The following is a 15,000-nucleotide window of genomic DNA, read 5'->3' on the forward strand; positions in this document are numbered from 1 at the left end:
AGGATCACTCTAACCGAAATTTGGACTGATTTACTAATTTTTGCCATTATGATCCATGAAGTTTCACTTGACACTGAGAAATGAAAGTCCTCCCACACATCACACAAAATGTGTCCCTTTTTTAGGTAACCAGATGCAGTGGAAGCGAGAGTACCTTTAACAATACCTTTGAAGTACTGTGAAAGACTGTACTCCTAACAGTCATGGAGGTGAGGAGATTTGGGGCAGGTGCAGTGATGGAGGGATGAAGACAAGCTTCACATGCTTAAATCCCTTTTGTGAGCAACTATTAATGGCACAGGAGCTCTATCCTTCTTTGCCTCTGGCCACCCAACATCTCAGCTCCTTCTTATGCTCTTTCTATTAGGTCAAATTAGCAACTTCTTGCTTGAGCCTCTGAAAATTTTGCACATGAAATGGAGCGCCCCAGTTGGCACAATAAACAGACGATTACTTCAAAACCACAATGAAGTGGGAGCCCAAAGAATTCCATTCTGCAATTCAATAAACAGGAGGGTAAGATGTACTGTTTGCTGGCTCAAAATAGACACTAATTTTACATCTGTCTCTAAGGCACAGCAAAAAACCAACTAAAGAGCAGTAATAAATGTCCAAAACCGGCATCGGTATCCAAAATTCTCACAGTAATCTTCTGAGGAATTAATTACAATTCTGTGTAACAGTCGCATTGGCAAAATGTGCCCATAATTACACCCAGGTACTGTACTGTATTGCAGGGAAATTTGCCATACGGCACTGTGCATACAACAATAAGTCAGTAAGATCAAGCTATGTGCATTTGAAGATTATCTGACTTATTGCCATTGTGTGCCATTTTCTGCTGAATCATATTAAAGTTTCATTTTCTGTAAAACTGTATGTGTAATATGGGGTTACCAATGCATATAAAGCTGGTACTTAAATTTGCTTCCCAAGCAGTAGGAGTAGTAACAGATATGAGTATATGAGTTCCTAAAAAAAAAAACACCCCATATTTAAAAGTAACAGTGCTTTATCTCTAATTCGTATTTTCATTTCACAAGGCTCTCTTATACAAACCTTCCCTATTCTTCTCTGCAAGCAAATAATACAATAGTATCAGCCTACAGATTAATTTTACAGTTAAATTTAAGCCAAGAAGCTAGGTCTTTTACTGGTTTGAAAAATATCTTTGTGGCCTGTTTTTTATTTTAGTTTGTAGTGCACAAATCAGTAGCAGTTGACAAAGATGGGACTTTATTCTGCTCACTGTTGTACCGAATGCAAAAATCTCCCACCAACTCCCCACCAACATTACAGACAAGGCTAGTAGTTACATTGAAATAGTGCTAATATTTAGGCTGATATGTAGTTCTATTATTACAGTATCACCATGAAGTCACTCTGCTTAACTTTTGCTAACTAACCCTTCTTCGTATTCACATGCTTTCCATATATTATTCTTTTAGTTTCCCATTAAGCATCTGTTGCTAACTTATTCACATTCAAAGACTATGCCAAAGATCCATTTTTAAACTATGATATAAGCTTTCACTAATGTCAAATATTACTATTAAGATTGTGGCATGATCAGTTAACCCCAGGAAATGGAATAGAAAAAAGATGTTTCTCATTTATCTGCAGGGAATTTGGATGAAAACTCCCTTTAGTGTAGGAGATGCCACAGAGAACATGACTTTGTGGCCTAAACAACCATGACTGACTCCTCTGAGTTCTAATTTGTGTTCCAACACATACTGCCAGACTGGCCTAGGGGAAGTCACTCGACCAATATATTCCACCATCTCATACATTTGGGGTCCCTCAGAGTTAAGAGCAAAGTTTGTCACTCCTGAAAATGTGGGTTTCTATGACTGTCTTGGACACATGGAATTATGTATTATAAAGGGAACTTTTGTGGAAATTAATTATGTTATTTGAAATGAAAGCATATGACTGGCAATTGAGAGTTTCAACTATTGGATGAATACTAGACACTCCCTTGCCACACATTCTGACTTACTGGGAATTTTTTAATAGTTTTTAATGCCCCTTTTCTGATGTTTCTGAGTCTCTCATATGAATGTTACATTAAAACTTCTAAACACCACTGGACTTTTGATCTTTAAGGTTCGTGGCGGTGGGTGGGGGGAGAGAGAGACCTGAAGGAGTAGTATAAGTAGAAAACATCTCTTAGAGGTACTTGATCATGTGGCTCCATTGCTCTTCATCTAGCCCTGCCCATTTAACAACACCCCGCCATCTTTTCTGGGACCATGGCTCTTTAGGATTTATTTATTTACTTATTTAATATCCCATCTTTCTGCCAAAAATGGTGCTCAAGGCAGCTAACAATAATAAAATATGGATTAAAAACACAATCTTAATTAAGACATAAGAGCAGAACCATTAAAACACAATTAAAACATGACAATAAAAGAAATAGACAGCAACCAACCAGCTAAAAAACCCTTCAGCAACAGACTGTCTTACATGCAACAGATCACTCACCACACGCAAGCCTAAGCCACAGCACCTTTCTTGACAGCATTCTGCAATAACAGTCCAGTGTTTAAAAGAATGTATAAAGCTCCAATATCACTGCTAAATTTTATGTTCCAAACCTTGCTGACTCATTTTTGACACTGTCAGAAGTTAAAGTGGCCAAAGACAGGGGAGGAAAAAAATGTTACACATATTTCCTTATAACATCCCTTTGGAATTAAGGGCCAAACGGACTGCTTTAAATATGTGTCTAGTTGCTACGTCTTTTTTGTTCTCTCTAGAATAGGTGCAGGGGGCCCGATCTAGACCTTAAAAGCCCCCCTAACTCCACGCTAGGATCCTGATCCAGATTAGGGCCACTGCACTTACTCTGGAGTAAAAATGAAAAAAGACGTAGCTGCTAGACACAGATTTAAAGTAATGTTTGTGCTGGCCCTAATTCAAGTCTTGGGATACAGGGATAGCTAACCAGAGTGAAGAATTTGGCCTATATTAGCTATCCACATTATTTAACTGCATATAAATGGCAAAATAGATTTAGTAGGGTTACTTTTTTTAGAAGAGAGTAGTCCCCTGAAATACTCACAATACAGGAAGAATGTAGTGGATAAAATGGTACATTGCAATAAAAATCATACATTTCTTATTGGTATTACACTTCTCTAACACAAATCTACATAGGTACCAGATAGAACAATTATACATTATTGTTTCACCCGCTGGATTACCTTATCCAGTTTAGGCAAACTTCAAATGACTACCTGAATCGTAAACTTTCTTCCAAGGAGTTCAGGGCTTCCTATGAGGGATTATTGTATTTTTTTTATCACACCAACCCTGTGAGGTGGATTAGACTGAGTGCGGTATGAATCGTAAACCATACCGCACTCAGTCTAATCCACCTCACAGGGTTGGTGTGACAAAAAAAAATACAATAATCCCACATAGGGAGCCCTGAACTCCTTGGAAGAAAGTAGGATAAAAATGTGAATAACGCACAATAATATTTCCCCTGGCTATAAAAATTGTTTTATTTCCTTTGAATTAATTGATTTCAGACTTTCCAGTCTGGTTACCAGATTAGATTTTTAAAATGGTGGAGGTGGCAGCCATGGCCCCCCTCCCCTGCCCCCATAAAACAACAGTGCCTGACATTATGCGCCGTGACACTGCAGAAATATGCTAAATTCATTATGCTCTATTGAGTAGTGGTGCTATAATAAAGAACATTTTTAAAAACGGGATGTTTGGCAGCTTTACTCCTGCATCATATGCAGTCACAAGAATGGCATTTAGAATGGACAGAGTGTGAATGGCTGGAAAAGGTGCTGAGTAAAAGCAATGTTTATTTTGAAGACTAGGAAAGCTTCCTTGGCTTGGTTTAGCAAATCTAACAACCTAAAAGGAAACACAAGCCAATTCTAAAAGATATATTTCAAATGATGTCTAGTGACGAGGCTCAATTATTTAAGCAATTGTGATCATAAAAAGGCCAAACCAGAATGAAAAGATCACTCTATATTTAGTCTTTCCTCTGTACATCGCTGTAACTAGTGACCACATCTAGAAAAAGAGGCCCACTAGAAGCTGTGAGAGTAGTTTTGGTCGGTCGTCATGTATGTTTTTGTAATCTGTTAAATCATGTTCTTAAGTGATCCTACAACACCCATAACACTGGGTGTGTGATTTAATAAAATCTAAATATTTCCACCCGTAAACAGCCTCTCCTTTGGGCAGGGTGTGGAAAGCTTGTTCAAATTATTTAACTCCACTTCCCCAAATCTGAAGATAGATGAGTGTTCACAGAATTGCTTTTGGATATATCTGTATCTGAGTGAGCTATTGTTAAAAAATATTGCCTAGATTAACACAGTATATTGCTGAAAGCAGGATGTTCTTTTCAGCATTTGGAAGGAAAAAAAGAGGGGGGGGATTAAAAGATGAATGTTATCTCCAAAATTGACACCTCTCAAATCCTTTGGTTACATTTGATGCTCAAGCCCCACATGTATTGTTATGAAAAATAAAACACCCACATAAATTATTTTGGAGACAAATTACACTTCATAGAAGTGTCCATATAAAGTCAGCCTTCCCCAACCTGATGCTGTCTAAATGCTGTCCATACATTCCTGACCACTGGCCATTATGGCTGGGGCTGATGGGAGTTGAAGTCCAAAACATCTGAGGGCACCAGGTTGGGAAAGGGTGATCTAACTCCTGGTCTGCTACATGGAATGAATGGAATTTTGTCAGAGGCAGTTCTATGAAGGTATATCATGTCTGCTTCTACCTGGCCCTAAGAAGTCTCTCTTAAACTGCTATCTTGGGTCAGGTGTCAATCATACCAAAGGCTTACTCTGCATTGCCTATTCCTGCCTCCTTCCCCCAGTAACTGCTTTAAGCTTTCCTTGAAGTTGTCCTTGGCCATCTATAAGGTAGTAGATGGTTTCCCAGAAATCCAACCCACCTGCTCTGTAGTCTTAGGCCTGCCTTTAACCAATATCCAGTCATTATCTTTTCCTACCTAATCGATAGGCACATTGCTCTGCTGAAAATTTCCCTCCCCTCCAGGTCTCAAGGCCTCCCTTGCCTGCAGTCTTCCTACTGTGCTCCACAAGAGTTGAAATTCTGCCAAAAATTCTCTAGGGAGAATCACTTGTTTGCTTTTTCTGGAGCAGAAATCAAGGGGACTATAAGGAACGATTCCTCCACCCCACCTTGTAGCATTTTATAGTCAATGAAATTATTAGCACTTGACATATATCAATTAGATAACCATATGAATCCATAGTTTTAAGCAGAATAATTGCTGATATATGCATTGACAACTTTCCCTGACGTACATGAAATGTAAGACTCTGGAGAACGGGCGTTTGGCAGAAGGTTTGGCTGCACAACTGAATACCATAATTCTGATTCATAAAAGCATCTTTGCTGTCCACTCTATTCTCCATTTGCACAATACTGTATTTTTCTAAGGTGGTCATAACACATGCAAAATGCTTTGCAAAGAACACATTCTCAACTTTTTTCACATGTAAAGATGTCTGCACACAGCTGTGAAAAGAGGCATTAGACACACAGAGAAAAAACTTGCCTGGGTTCAATATTAGGTTAGCTTTCTTTATACCATATCATTAAAGCATTTCATGAAGGTGCTTCTTTTTCAGAAATAAATGGCTCCTTAGGTAGAGAAACCCTCTCTATGTAACAGCTCAAAGCCCTTAAGAGAAACTACCCACCAAGTGTAACTCAATATGGATACTAGCAAACAGGCATTTTATATTGCTCTGCATGCCTGACCCTGTTATAGCAAGCTGTTTGTCTGAAGCAACCTACCACACTAAGAAACCTGTTTCACCATTCCACTGTCATCACATATTTTATGGGGGGGTCTCCCCCATGTGGCAAGTGCTCCAGATAAAGGCTCACCAAGCTTCATCTCATGAAGTAGGCTAAAATGGCTATCATGTGATCATATCATTATCATCCTAAGGATATAGCTCTAGGAGGGAGAATCTGTGCAGCACTTACGTTTGTTTGGACTGGTCTGATTCAGATTCCGTGTATTTCCTTCAAGAATTAACTAGAAGCTGGAACTACACATTCCCTTAGACTTTGCTTTCAAGGATTCTTGCAGGTATTTCCCCCAAATATAAAGAAAATTAGATGAAAGTGGAGATAAGTGGGAATGACTAAAATATAAAATATTTTCTTTTAAAGCTTCGAAGCTTTTAAATGGAACATTCAGGTGTTAGTATTTTTTACATCCTTAGGGAAGGAACAAAGAGCAATATTAAAGATAAAGTGCTTGCCTTGTTAAATTGCCGAAGGTGAAGAAAAATGGATACATCATTCTTTGTAAAGCAAGGATGATTCCCATGTAATTATATGGGTAGAGCTGCCTCTGGGAGTAGGTGGACCCTCCATATACTCAGCCAGGTGAGTCTGATGGAAACTTCCTTGGTCTATCCCGAGGGAGAGTTATTGTTCGTCTTAAAAATGAACAGCTCTGGTGCTTGGCCAAGTTAAGGCCTAACATTGCTGCAGGTGAACTTAGCTGCTTCTCATCAGTCAGACATCGAGCCCTTTTCCCCTGACAAGGCGTGGATTTATGGGATGAGAGCAAAATAATTCTCTCTTAGCTGCTGACTGTGATGTGGTTCAGTGCTTCTTGGGCTGCTTTCCTAGCAAAAGAACAGCAAGAAAGCTCACAAAGGAACCTTCCAATGTGCTGTGAGAGGGGAAAACCAGGGTGGTGTTTAAAAAGAAGAGAAGTATAGGTAGACAAATTATACACACCAAATGCTCATCTGACTTGGGGATTATAAAAGAAGACATGTGATGTAAGGAAAGAAAGACCACTGTTTGACAAATTGCATCCTTTAGTGGCATAATGACAGAAACATTCACTCGGGTAATTAAAGGTGATGATAGATAACATCCGCCTCTCCCAACCTGGCATACTCCAGATGTGTTCGACTAGAACTCTTAGCACCCCTCCCCAGCCAGCACAGAGGGCATCAGGCTGGACAGGAGGCAACTTCTTGAGGACAGCAGATGGGCAGCATCTGGAGGACACCAGGTTGGGCAGGGCTGGATTACACAGATGACTTCATATGTCTACCTAACATTACGATCCTATGCATGCCCAGTCAGAAATAAGTCCCAGTGAGTTTGTTGGGTCTTACTCCCAGGTAAATAGGTATAGATTGCAGCCTAAAACTATTTTACTAAAACTAAACCAAGTAATATAATATTTTAACAGAACTACATGAATCTTGACAATTTGAACTTTGACAGAGCAGCCTGGGCTGCCAGAGCTATTATGGCTTATTATGTAAATCCATATTTACGGAGAGTGTTCAAACTGTAGATTATTGAGTCTGGAGATTATAATGGACTCTTTGGAGTGGTTGTGATCTATCATATAACATACTTGCTGTGCAAAGGTTTTTGGATTTTTAAAAACATGCTAATCATGCTAATGTGCAGTTAGGGTCTTTTTACACTGTGAATGGGAGCTATCAAAATAACAAACCTTTTGAGCCATTTGGGTCGCTGTCATCTATCGGTAGTTGGGAGTAATTTATGCTGCAGTCAATGAGGTTTTTATCATCTAACCGGGCAGTCCTTAGTAAGCAGATTTCTAGTTCTCAGACGATTTCTATTCCACAGAAGGACCCTGGATTTAAAAGCACAAAGAGAGGTGTGCATGTACCTAATGTGGTCCGCACTGCGCTGGGAAAGATAGCTATCACAGTTCATCTGTGTGTCCTTGTTTAAATGGAAATGTATGTTCTAAAGCCGCAGCACCACACATGCTTGTACCCAGACTATTGTCCACATGTAGGACCATGCTAGACATACATTTTCCATGCCTCCATTTGTGGTTTTCTTTATGCATATGAGACTTCTTGCTCTCAACCATGTACAGAGGCTCATGTCTGGTTGCAAAATGTGCCAGTGAGCATGCTACCAGTATCTCTCTGTAGCATGTGTTATCCCTGATGTGTTACATAATTAGGTATGAGCATCTAGGCAAGGTGGGGAGGAATTGTGCTCACAGACATTGACAAAACTCTGCCTGGAAATTATGTAAAGTCACATCTGACATGGCTCTTAGGTCACTAGAAGGGCAGAATGGTGAGAAGTCACACTGCTTTCTTTCACAACCACTCTCCAACAAGCACCTGTTTCACAGAGGCCCTCATTGTTCACTTTGAAGAGATAGTTTCTCAGTACATTTGGGCCACGATTGTCATCATCTGTTGTAAATCAGTACAACAGTCAGCCAGACTTTGCCATGCTCCAAAACATGTTATCAGGCTTTTGTCTAACTGCACACCTGAAAGTTTCATTCTAGCACAGATTCTAAGGAAGTGTTCTAAGCCAGCCTTCTCCAACCTGGTGCCCTACAGATTTTTGGACATCAAGTTCCATCAGCCCAGCCAGCATGGCCAACTGGTCAGGAATTCTGGGAGTTGTATTCCAAAAATCTGAAGGGAAGCAGGTTGGAGATGGCTGTTGTGAGTCTAATGACTGATACTTACTTTATGAGAGTGGCAAGGCTGCCATTGTTGCTTTCAGATACCACGTTTACCTTGTAGTATTAGCATCACCAGTCATGTCAGTTTGAGGACTACGGAGCACTACTATCTTACACATTTTAAAAAATATTAAACAAATTTAGAATTGAATATTCAGATTTAAACTTAGGTAGTGTCGTTAGTAGAGAGTTAGTCTTAATTCAGGAAAATCCCCTCCAACTTGGAAACTAGATGGATGCCCTTTGGAAAGTCACTGCCTCTTCACCTAACCCACCTCACAGCCTTCTGTGAGGTTAAAGTAGTGGATGATGATAAAATAAGAGATTATTATTTTGAAATCCAGTCTAAACTTTTAGGACAGGGTGGAAAAGCAAACTGAATCAATACATTTGACTCACTTCACATTTCTGGCCTTGTAGGTGAAACGTCTTCAGCAAAAAATCACCATGGTATTACCAGCTGCTTAAAAAGCATCTGAAAAGTTACCCTGCAATCATGGATGACTTCATTTTTACCATGAGGTGAATGGGACATGTGAAAGCAACTGGTGTTTATTCACATACTGTTACCTAAAAGTTCTTTAAAAAAACATAGTAGGGACAGCTGATTTCTCTTGTGATATAACCATAATGATATTTATTATCTTACTTAGCCAGTTTTTTTAAAAAAAGAAACATGGGAGATTCTGTCCTCATACTTATAGGACAAGAAAAATCTACATTATCTGGATCACATGAGTTTTCTCACTTGAGTTTCCCCCACTTTAGAGACTCATACAGCTCCCTTTGATTGCTACTTTTCTGGCACTCTTGCAAATGATGTCTTGATAACCTGTACTTCAGACTTTAATTCAATAAAGGTTGATAAAGACTAGAAGGTAGGGAAAGGTAGGACATTTTTTTCATAAAATCTGACTGCAGCAAAGGAATCCTGAAAAATTATGCTAGAAACAACTGCTGAACCCATATCATTCGATGTTTTGAATACTTCTATTTGCCAATAATAATGGGAAATTATTGTTTAAATATGTCAAACATGACTATGCAATATAAGCCTGAGGAAACAAAATCACTTAAAAAGATCATTTAATTATTAGGATACATGACAATTCAAAACATGTATTTCAAATCAATCAGCATGATAAAACAATAAAAGCATATACAGAAAAGTGTACTTATCATGCCTGAAGGATATTCAGGAAGAATGTGAAAATGACAGTAATTTGTCTAGGATCTCTGTAATTGTTTTTAGGATTTCTAAATATTAAACAATAAGCCACTGAACCATTGGAATTGTTTTGGTGTTGTTACATGACAAGACAGCAGGCCTTGTCTAACTTTAAAGTTTTATAGTAAGATAAGACCTTGGAAATAAAACCTTTAATAAACTAAGTATGAAAAAAGGGAAATGTGTCTTTGCGTAAACAGACATTGTGTCTATCACCTTCCTCAGAAAAGTTACTCAACTTTAAACATACACAACAAGATGTACATTTAAAAAACCCATGAGTTTGTTTTCTGAAGGCTGTGCTGCAAAAAAGAAAAAAACCCTGTCGTTTTATAACATTTAATATATTTCCAAAAGCTATAACAATGTTCCAATATTTGTCTAGCAGTTTCACAGCTGCTGGCATTTTATCCTTTTCCACCCCAAAGATTAATAGCTCTATTTCTGAGTCATTTTTTAATAAATGCATTTAACTCCCAATTTAGTTTCCACATATCTTTAGTTTCAGGTTAGCAGTACAAACTAAGCTCCTTGGGAGCTTAGTTTTGTTTATAGCTCTTTACTTTTAACCCTACCTTCTTCAGAAGCAGTAACCTCTTGTATCTTAAAGGAATATTGCCTGGCAAAGAAATGGTCATGCCTCCCTGGAAAAGGGGTCTGGAGTTCCATTCTTTCCTTAACAGAAAGCCTTGTTTTGAAATCCTCTTTGCCTGACTACTGATTTTCTTTGCTTTCCAAAGCCTCCCGATGTCAAAAGGTGATCTTCTCTTGAAGAAATGTGAAATTCAGGTAAATACGCTGCTTCCTTACCCATCAACAGAAATAATGGCAAAGATCAGCTCTTGATGTTGACAGTGGATCACCTGAACTTCTTGAAGGGGGTGGGGGAGGTGAAAGCATTAAGATGGAAATGAAGGATTATATGTCTTCTCCAGGGGGTGTTGCTTTTGTGAAAAGTTGTTTGGGATGCTGTGTGTGCGCGTGTCTATGTGTCATGTGTGAGAGTTTCAACAGCATCTTGGTTCAGCAGCCTGAGCTTCCAGTTTTTCAGAAAATTGCAAACATTAATACTAGTCAATAACTTAGTATCAGACTTCATAAAATTTGAAAGCTTTAATTCCTGTCTCATTTCAAATGCCTTCACACACAAATAGCCACAGTGATACGTTTTCGTGTCCTCCAAAAGTCTGATCCTCTTCTTCAAAATTCTTTATTTAATATGCTGCTTAAAATACAACCTCTGGGGGGAAAGTGGATGTTTTAAAAAATAATATAGGCCTCTTTTGCTCACTAGTAAAGCACATCCCCTAATTCTAACCCACTAAACCTCTGTCTGCTTGTTTTCAAATATAGCATCATTCCACCTCACAATTGACAAAACCAGACAACAGTGAAAGGGACAGTGACATGGCAGACACAAAAGCTCAACACATTATGGCCACTCTAAACAGAGTACAAAAGCAAGGGAGTCACTGATGTGTAAACCAAACAATGTGAGGGGAAAAATATTGAATAATTTCTGTCATGAGGCACTGACTAAAGCCTGGCTCTAATTGAATTAAACTCCCATTTATTTGTTCAGGCCTGAACTACAGGCTGGGAAAAAGGGGGGAAAAAACCTTAAGATTTGCTTAACTGTTCTGAGGTACCACCTTTCCTCACCCCTGTATAAATCCACCATCTGTGCTCACATGCACACATGTTCCATCTTGCAACAAATGCACCGAGGCTCTATCAAGCACAGAAGCCAAAATAGCACAAGGCATACAAAAGCTCCCCAGGCCACCCCAGGTCTAAAGAAGCAAAAGGGGGGAGGAAAAAAAGATCCTTTGCTCATTGCCCAGGTGAGATAGCCTGGTGTGTCCTCTCAGCCTCGACACGCGTCAAGTAAAAGAAAGGTTAAAATTAGAAAATTCAATTTATTTGATAATTTCCCAGAATAATTAGAGTTAATATGGGTTAATTAATATGCAAATCTCTCAGCAGATGTTCTGCAGCAGGGCCTGTGTGAGAAAACAGCCTTTGCTTTCTCCTACGTGATTTTGGCTGTCAGTTATTGGGTATAATTACTGTAACTAACCGAATACACACAAAACCTTTGGAATATAAAATTGTTACAGTTCTAGTTCTGCACAAGCTGCTACTTTTCTGCAATAAAAGCGAACAATTTCTTTCAGAAAATAGGAGCCTTTTTGTTCCTTTCTTGATTTAAAAAGAAGAAATGAATCAAGTAAATGGCTTATCTTTTTCTATGCATAATTAGGTCAGTATTATATGAACATTCCAATGAGGCAGTGGTACAAACGTACATATAAAATGATAGCTCAAACCACCTGCAAAATCACATAAAATTGTTTTATTCAGAATCTTTTTCTTCACAAGAACTTTGAAAGGCTACATGTCTCTCTTGCCAACATTGCCAATGTTTTTTTAAAAATATCAAAGGAAACCTGCAACTCTCCTTCCAATATTCACACATTTTTAAGTCATAAAAGGTACCAACATTTTAAATATGTGTAAAATGTCTCTTTTTCTTTATAAAAATTAGCTGCAGTGAAGTATTTTCAACTTTTGAAAATGCTTTCACTTTGAATAATATAAAAGAGAGTTTCTCTGTGCAGGTCATCTGTCAGCAAAAGGAATTTATGAATGCTATTAGCCAAATGGTTTTTATCCTCTTTTGGATAAAAGGATCCTCTACCTTGGATAAGGTAGTCTTATATCCCCTCTTACTCAAAGCACTCCATCCTTTTCCATACTATCAGGTAAATAATATTTCTTTCTATGTGCAAGATATGTTAAATTGGAAGGCAGTTAAAGCTGTAGGAAACATTAATGGATTTACTCCTGCAAGTAAACATTTACTTGTGTGGAAAGCATGCTGGATTGGACTGCGCTTAACCCTTTCTACCATATAGCTTACAAATGCTTATTTGGCAGGGAAATTTTAGGAACAGATTCTTTTCCTTCTTTCCAAACTTTGCCCCAGTATTAGCCTTATGCATAATATATTCCTCCTGCTCCCACCCCAGCCTTATTTCTTGTTCTTTTGAATCATACGTAAAACCAACCAGCCTTACATAAATTGAGAGATTCGGGGTAAATTTATGCAAGGCAGGTTGTTTTTACATATGAATTCTTCACTTTTTATTGTAATTTCATGGTGTTTTCTAGGAAAGCTTTATTCACTTGTGCCCTTCTTTTAAAAATTAAAAAGTGTGTGCGTGTGTGTGTGCTATATAGGGTTTCAGCACATTCCAACAGTAGCAGATAATTTACAAACTTTCCCTTTTTCACGACTTCAGTGGTGTCTGAGCAGCACATTCCAGTTGCAAATCTACTCAAGCTGGGTGATGTACATACTTGTAACAATCCCACTGTCACTGATAGGTCTGTGTCTGAACGCCAAAACTTCTTATCAGACAGGCCTGTTCAAATGTCTGTCTGTCTTTTGAGTTTGGTTGAGGAAGTTGGGGAAAGAGAGAAATAGAGACCACTTCTTTGTCTTAAACTGAAAGCCACCTAAGCTAACTGAACAACACCCAAGATACACCCGCACCCGCACACACACACACCATCACCATCCCTTCCATGAGTCCCAGATAGTGGAATTTGCTGATGATACATGGCCTATGTCAACTCAAATAGTTGCAGTGGCAAAGCCCAAGTAGCTAGTCACAGGGCTCTACTATGTCCATATTGCTCAATAAAGTTGTGTGACAAACTATAAGCAACTACACTAACTGTTGCTTGCCAGACAGAATACATATTTCCTTTAATTCCCAGTTCTGTGTATACTGCTGAAATAAAACCATGCAATATTCATTTGCTGAAATGTTAAAAACACACACACATACACACAGGGAATATAAAGATGTTATGACGTCCACACCACAATTAAAAAGTTGTGTTAATAATGCCAAAATGACACCAGTTTGAAATTAACAAATAATCTTATGTTAAAAAGCCCATTCCTTCCCTAATCCTTTTTAGATGTCAGTCACTAACCAAGGCCTCCCTAAAATGTTGCTTGTGAATAGAAGCTGGACGCTTTTCTTCTTCTGTGGGTTTGGTTTAGTCATCAAGTTTATCTGTTTGTTGACAACCCCATGATCTATGGCCTAGACCTTAAACAACAACAACAAAAATAGTACTTCGAACGCAACTACGAATTTAATCCTTTCCCTGGTTGAAACTATCTTATGAAGTATTGATAACGCATTATCTTAGAACAGAATAATGCTGCAGAAAATGATACTCAGAGATGTTTTAAGGAAACTGCTTGGCTCAGTAAAAGTTATTATTCAGAAGTTTACATAGTCTGTGAAAACTTATCAAAAAGCTCTGAGCACAAAGTACAGAACCTACCTTGCAATTAAGATACAGTGGAATGCAAAGGGTTTCATAGGAGATAAGGGCATTCATGTTTGCTTTTAAAATAGTTGTACTCATCCTTGATGAGTTGCATGAATTACCTTTCTTTAGGGTGAGTGCATGACAGAAGAGTTTGCCCGTTTAAGATTTTTTGGGTAGAGAGCACCTTCCCCAAAGGTAGCCATTCCTGTATTTATTGTCTTTCTGTAATGTACAGGATTGGGATACAGCATTTGAGCATTTTTAACTTTGAAAAACATCTTCCAATCATCTACTAGTGTGGGATGAGCTCGCCATAAGTAAGGCACACTGTTGATGATGGGAGTCGGAAACAGAATCCTTAAACACAATCTTAGCACCACTATAATGCAAGAACAGGGCACAGAAAACTTTAAATACAGAGAATTCATTATACATTTTATAGTGTTATCATAGATTAAAGCAGCATCCCCAAATCCAGTACCTTCCACCAGCCATGATGGCTGGGGCTCATGGGAGTTGGAGTCCAACATAGTTGGAGGGCACGAGGTTAGGGAAAACTGGATTAAATTATGTGGCGGTGCCTTTTCTCCTAAAGGGAGATAGTGAGTTCACAGAAACTGTGTATCAGTGCTATTCATAGCATGTTTGTACAATTTCTTTACAAAATAAATACTGGATGTTCAAATCGTTAGCACGACTCCGCACTAGCTCTCTCTCAATTAATATTAAATCAGTTGCCAACAAACATCTTAGTAAGAATAGTCCATTTGATCTGTACCTGTTTTATTCTAACTCCTTATGACATTACTTGTGGAGGAAGGGCTATATGTATAACAGCAGTTTTAGTATGAAAAAGATTACCAAATTCAGCCTCTCTTTT

General features: G+C 38.4%; 1 protein-coding gene across 3 annotated transcripts in view; it reads right to left on the bottom strand.

Moving 5' to 3' along the window:
* ZEB2 (zinc finger E-box binding homeobox 2) overlaps nucleotides 1–15,000 on the bottom strand; it is a 176,915-nt gene that overhangs the window by 56,157 nt on the left and 105,758 nt on the right. Inside the window, exon 1 of one of the 3 annotated variants that reach the window (XM_084809962.1) lies at nucleotides 10,340–10,534. The exons of the other annotated variants lie outside the window; for them this stretch is intronic. Within the exon in view, the coding sequence (XP_084666088.1) occupies nucleotides 10,340–10,433 (94 nt within the window). The 5' untranslated portion in view covers nucleotides 10,434–10,534. Of the gene's footprint in view, nucleotides 1–10,339; nucleotides 10,535–15,000 lie in introns of those variants that run through there. 3 annotated transcript variants of the gene reach the window in all.

This window comes from Heloderma suspectum, chromosome 1, assembly GCF_057233095.1.
Source record: "Heloderma suspectum isolate Gila_16-S chromosome 1, 16-S_ref, whole genome shotgun sequence".
Taxonomy (NCBI): domain Eukaryota; kingdom Metazoa; phylum Chordata; class Lepidosauria; order Squamata; family Helodermatidae; genus Heloderma; species Heloderma suspectum.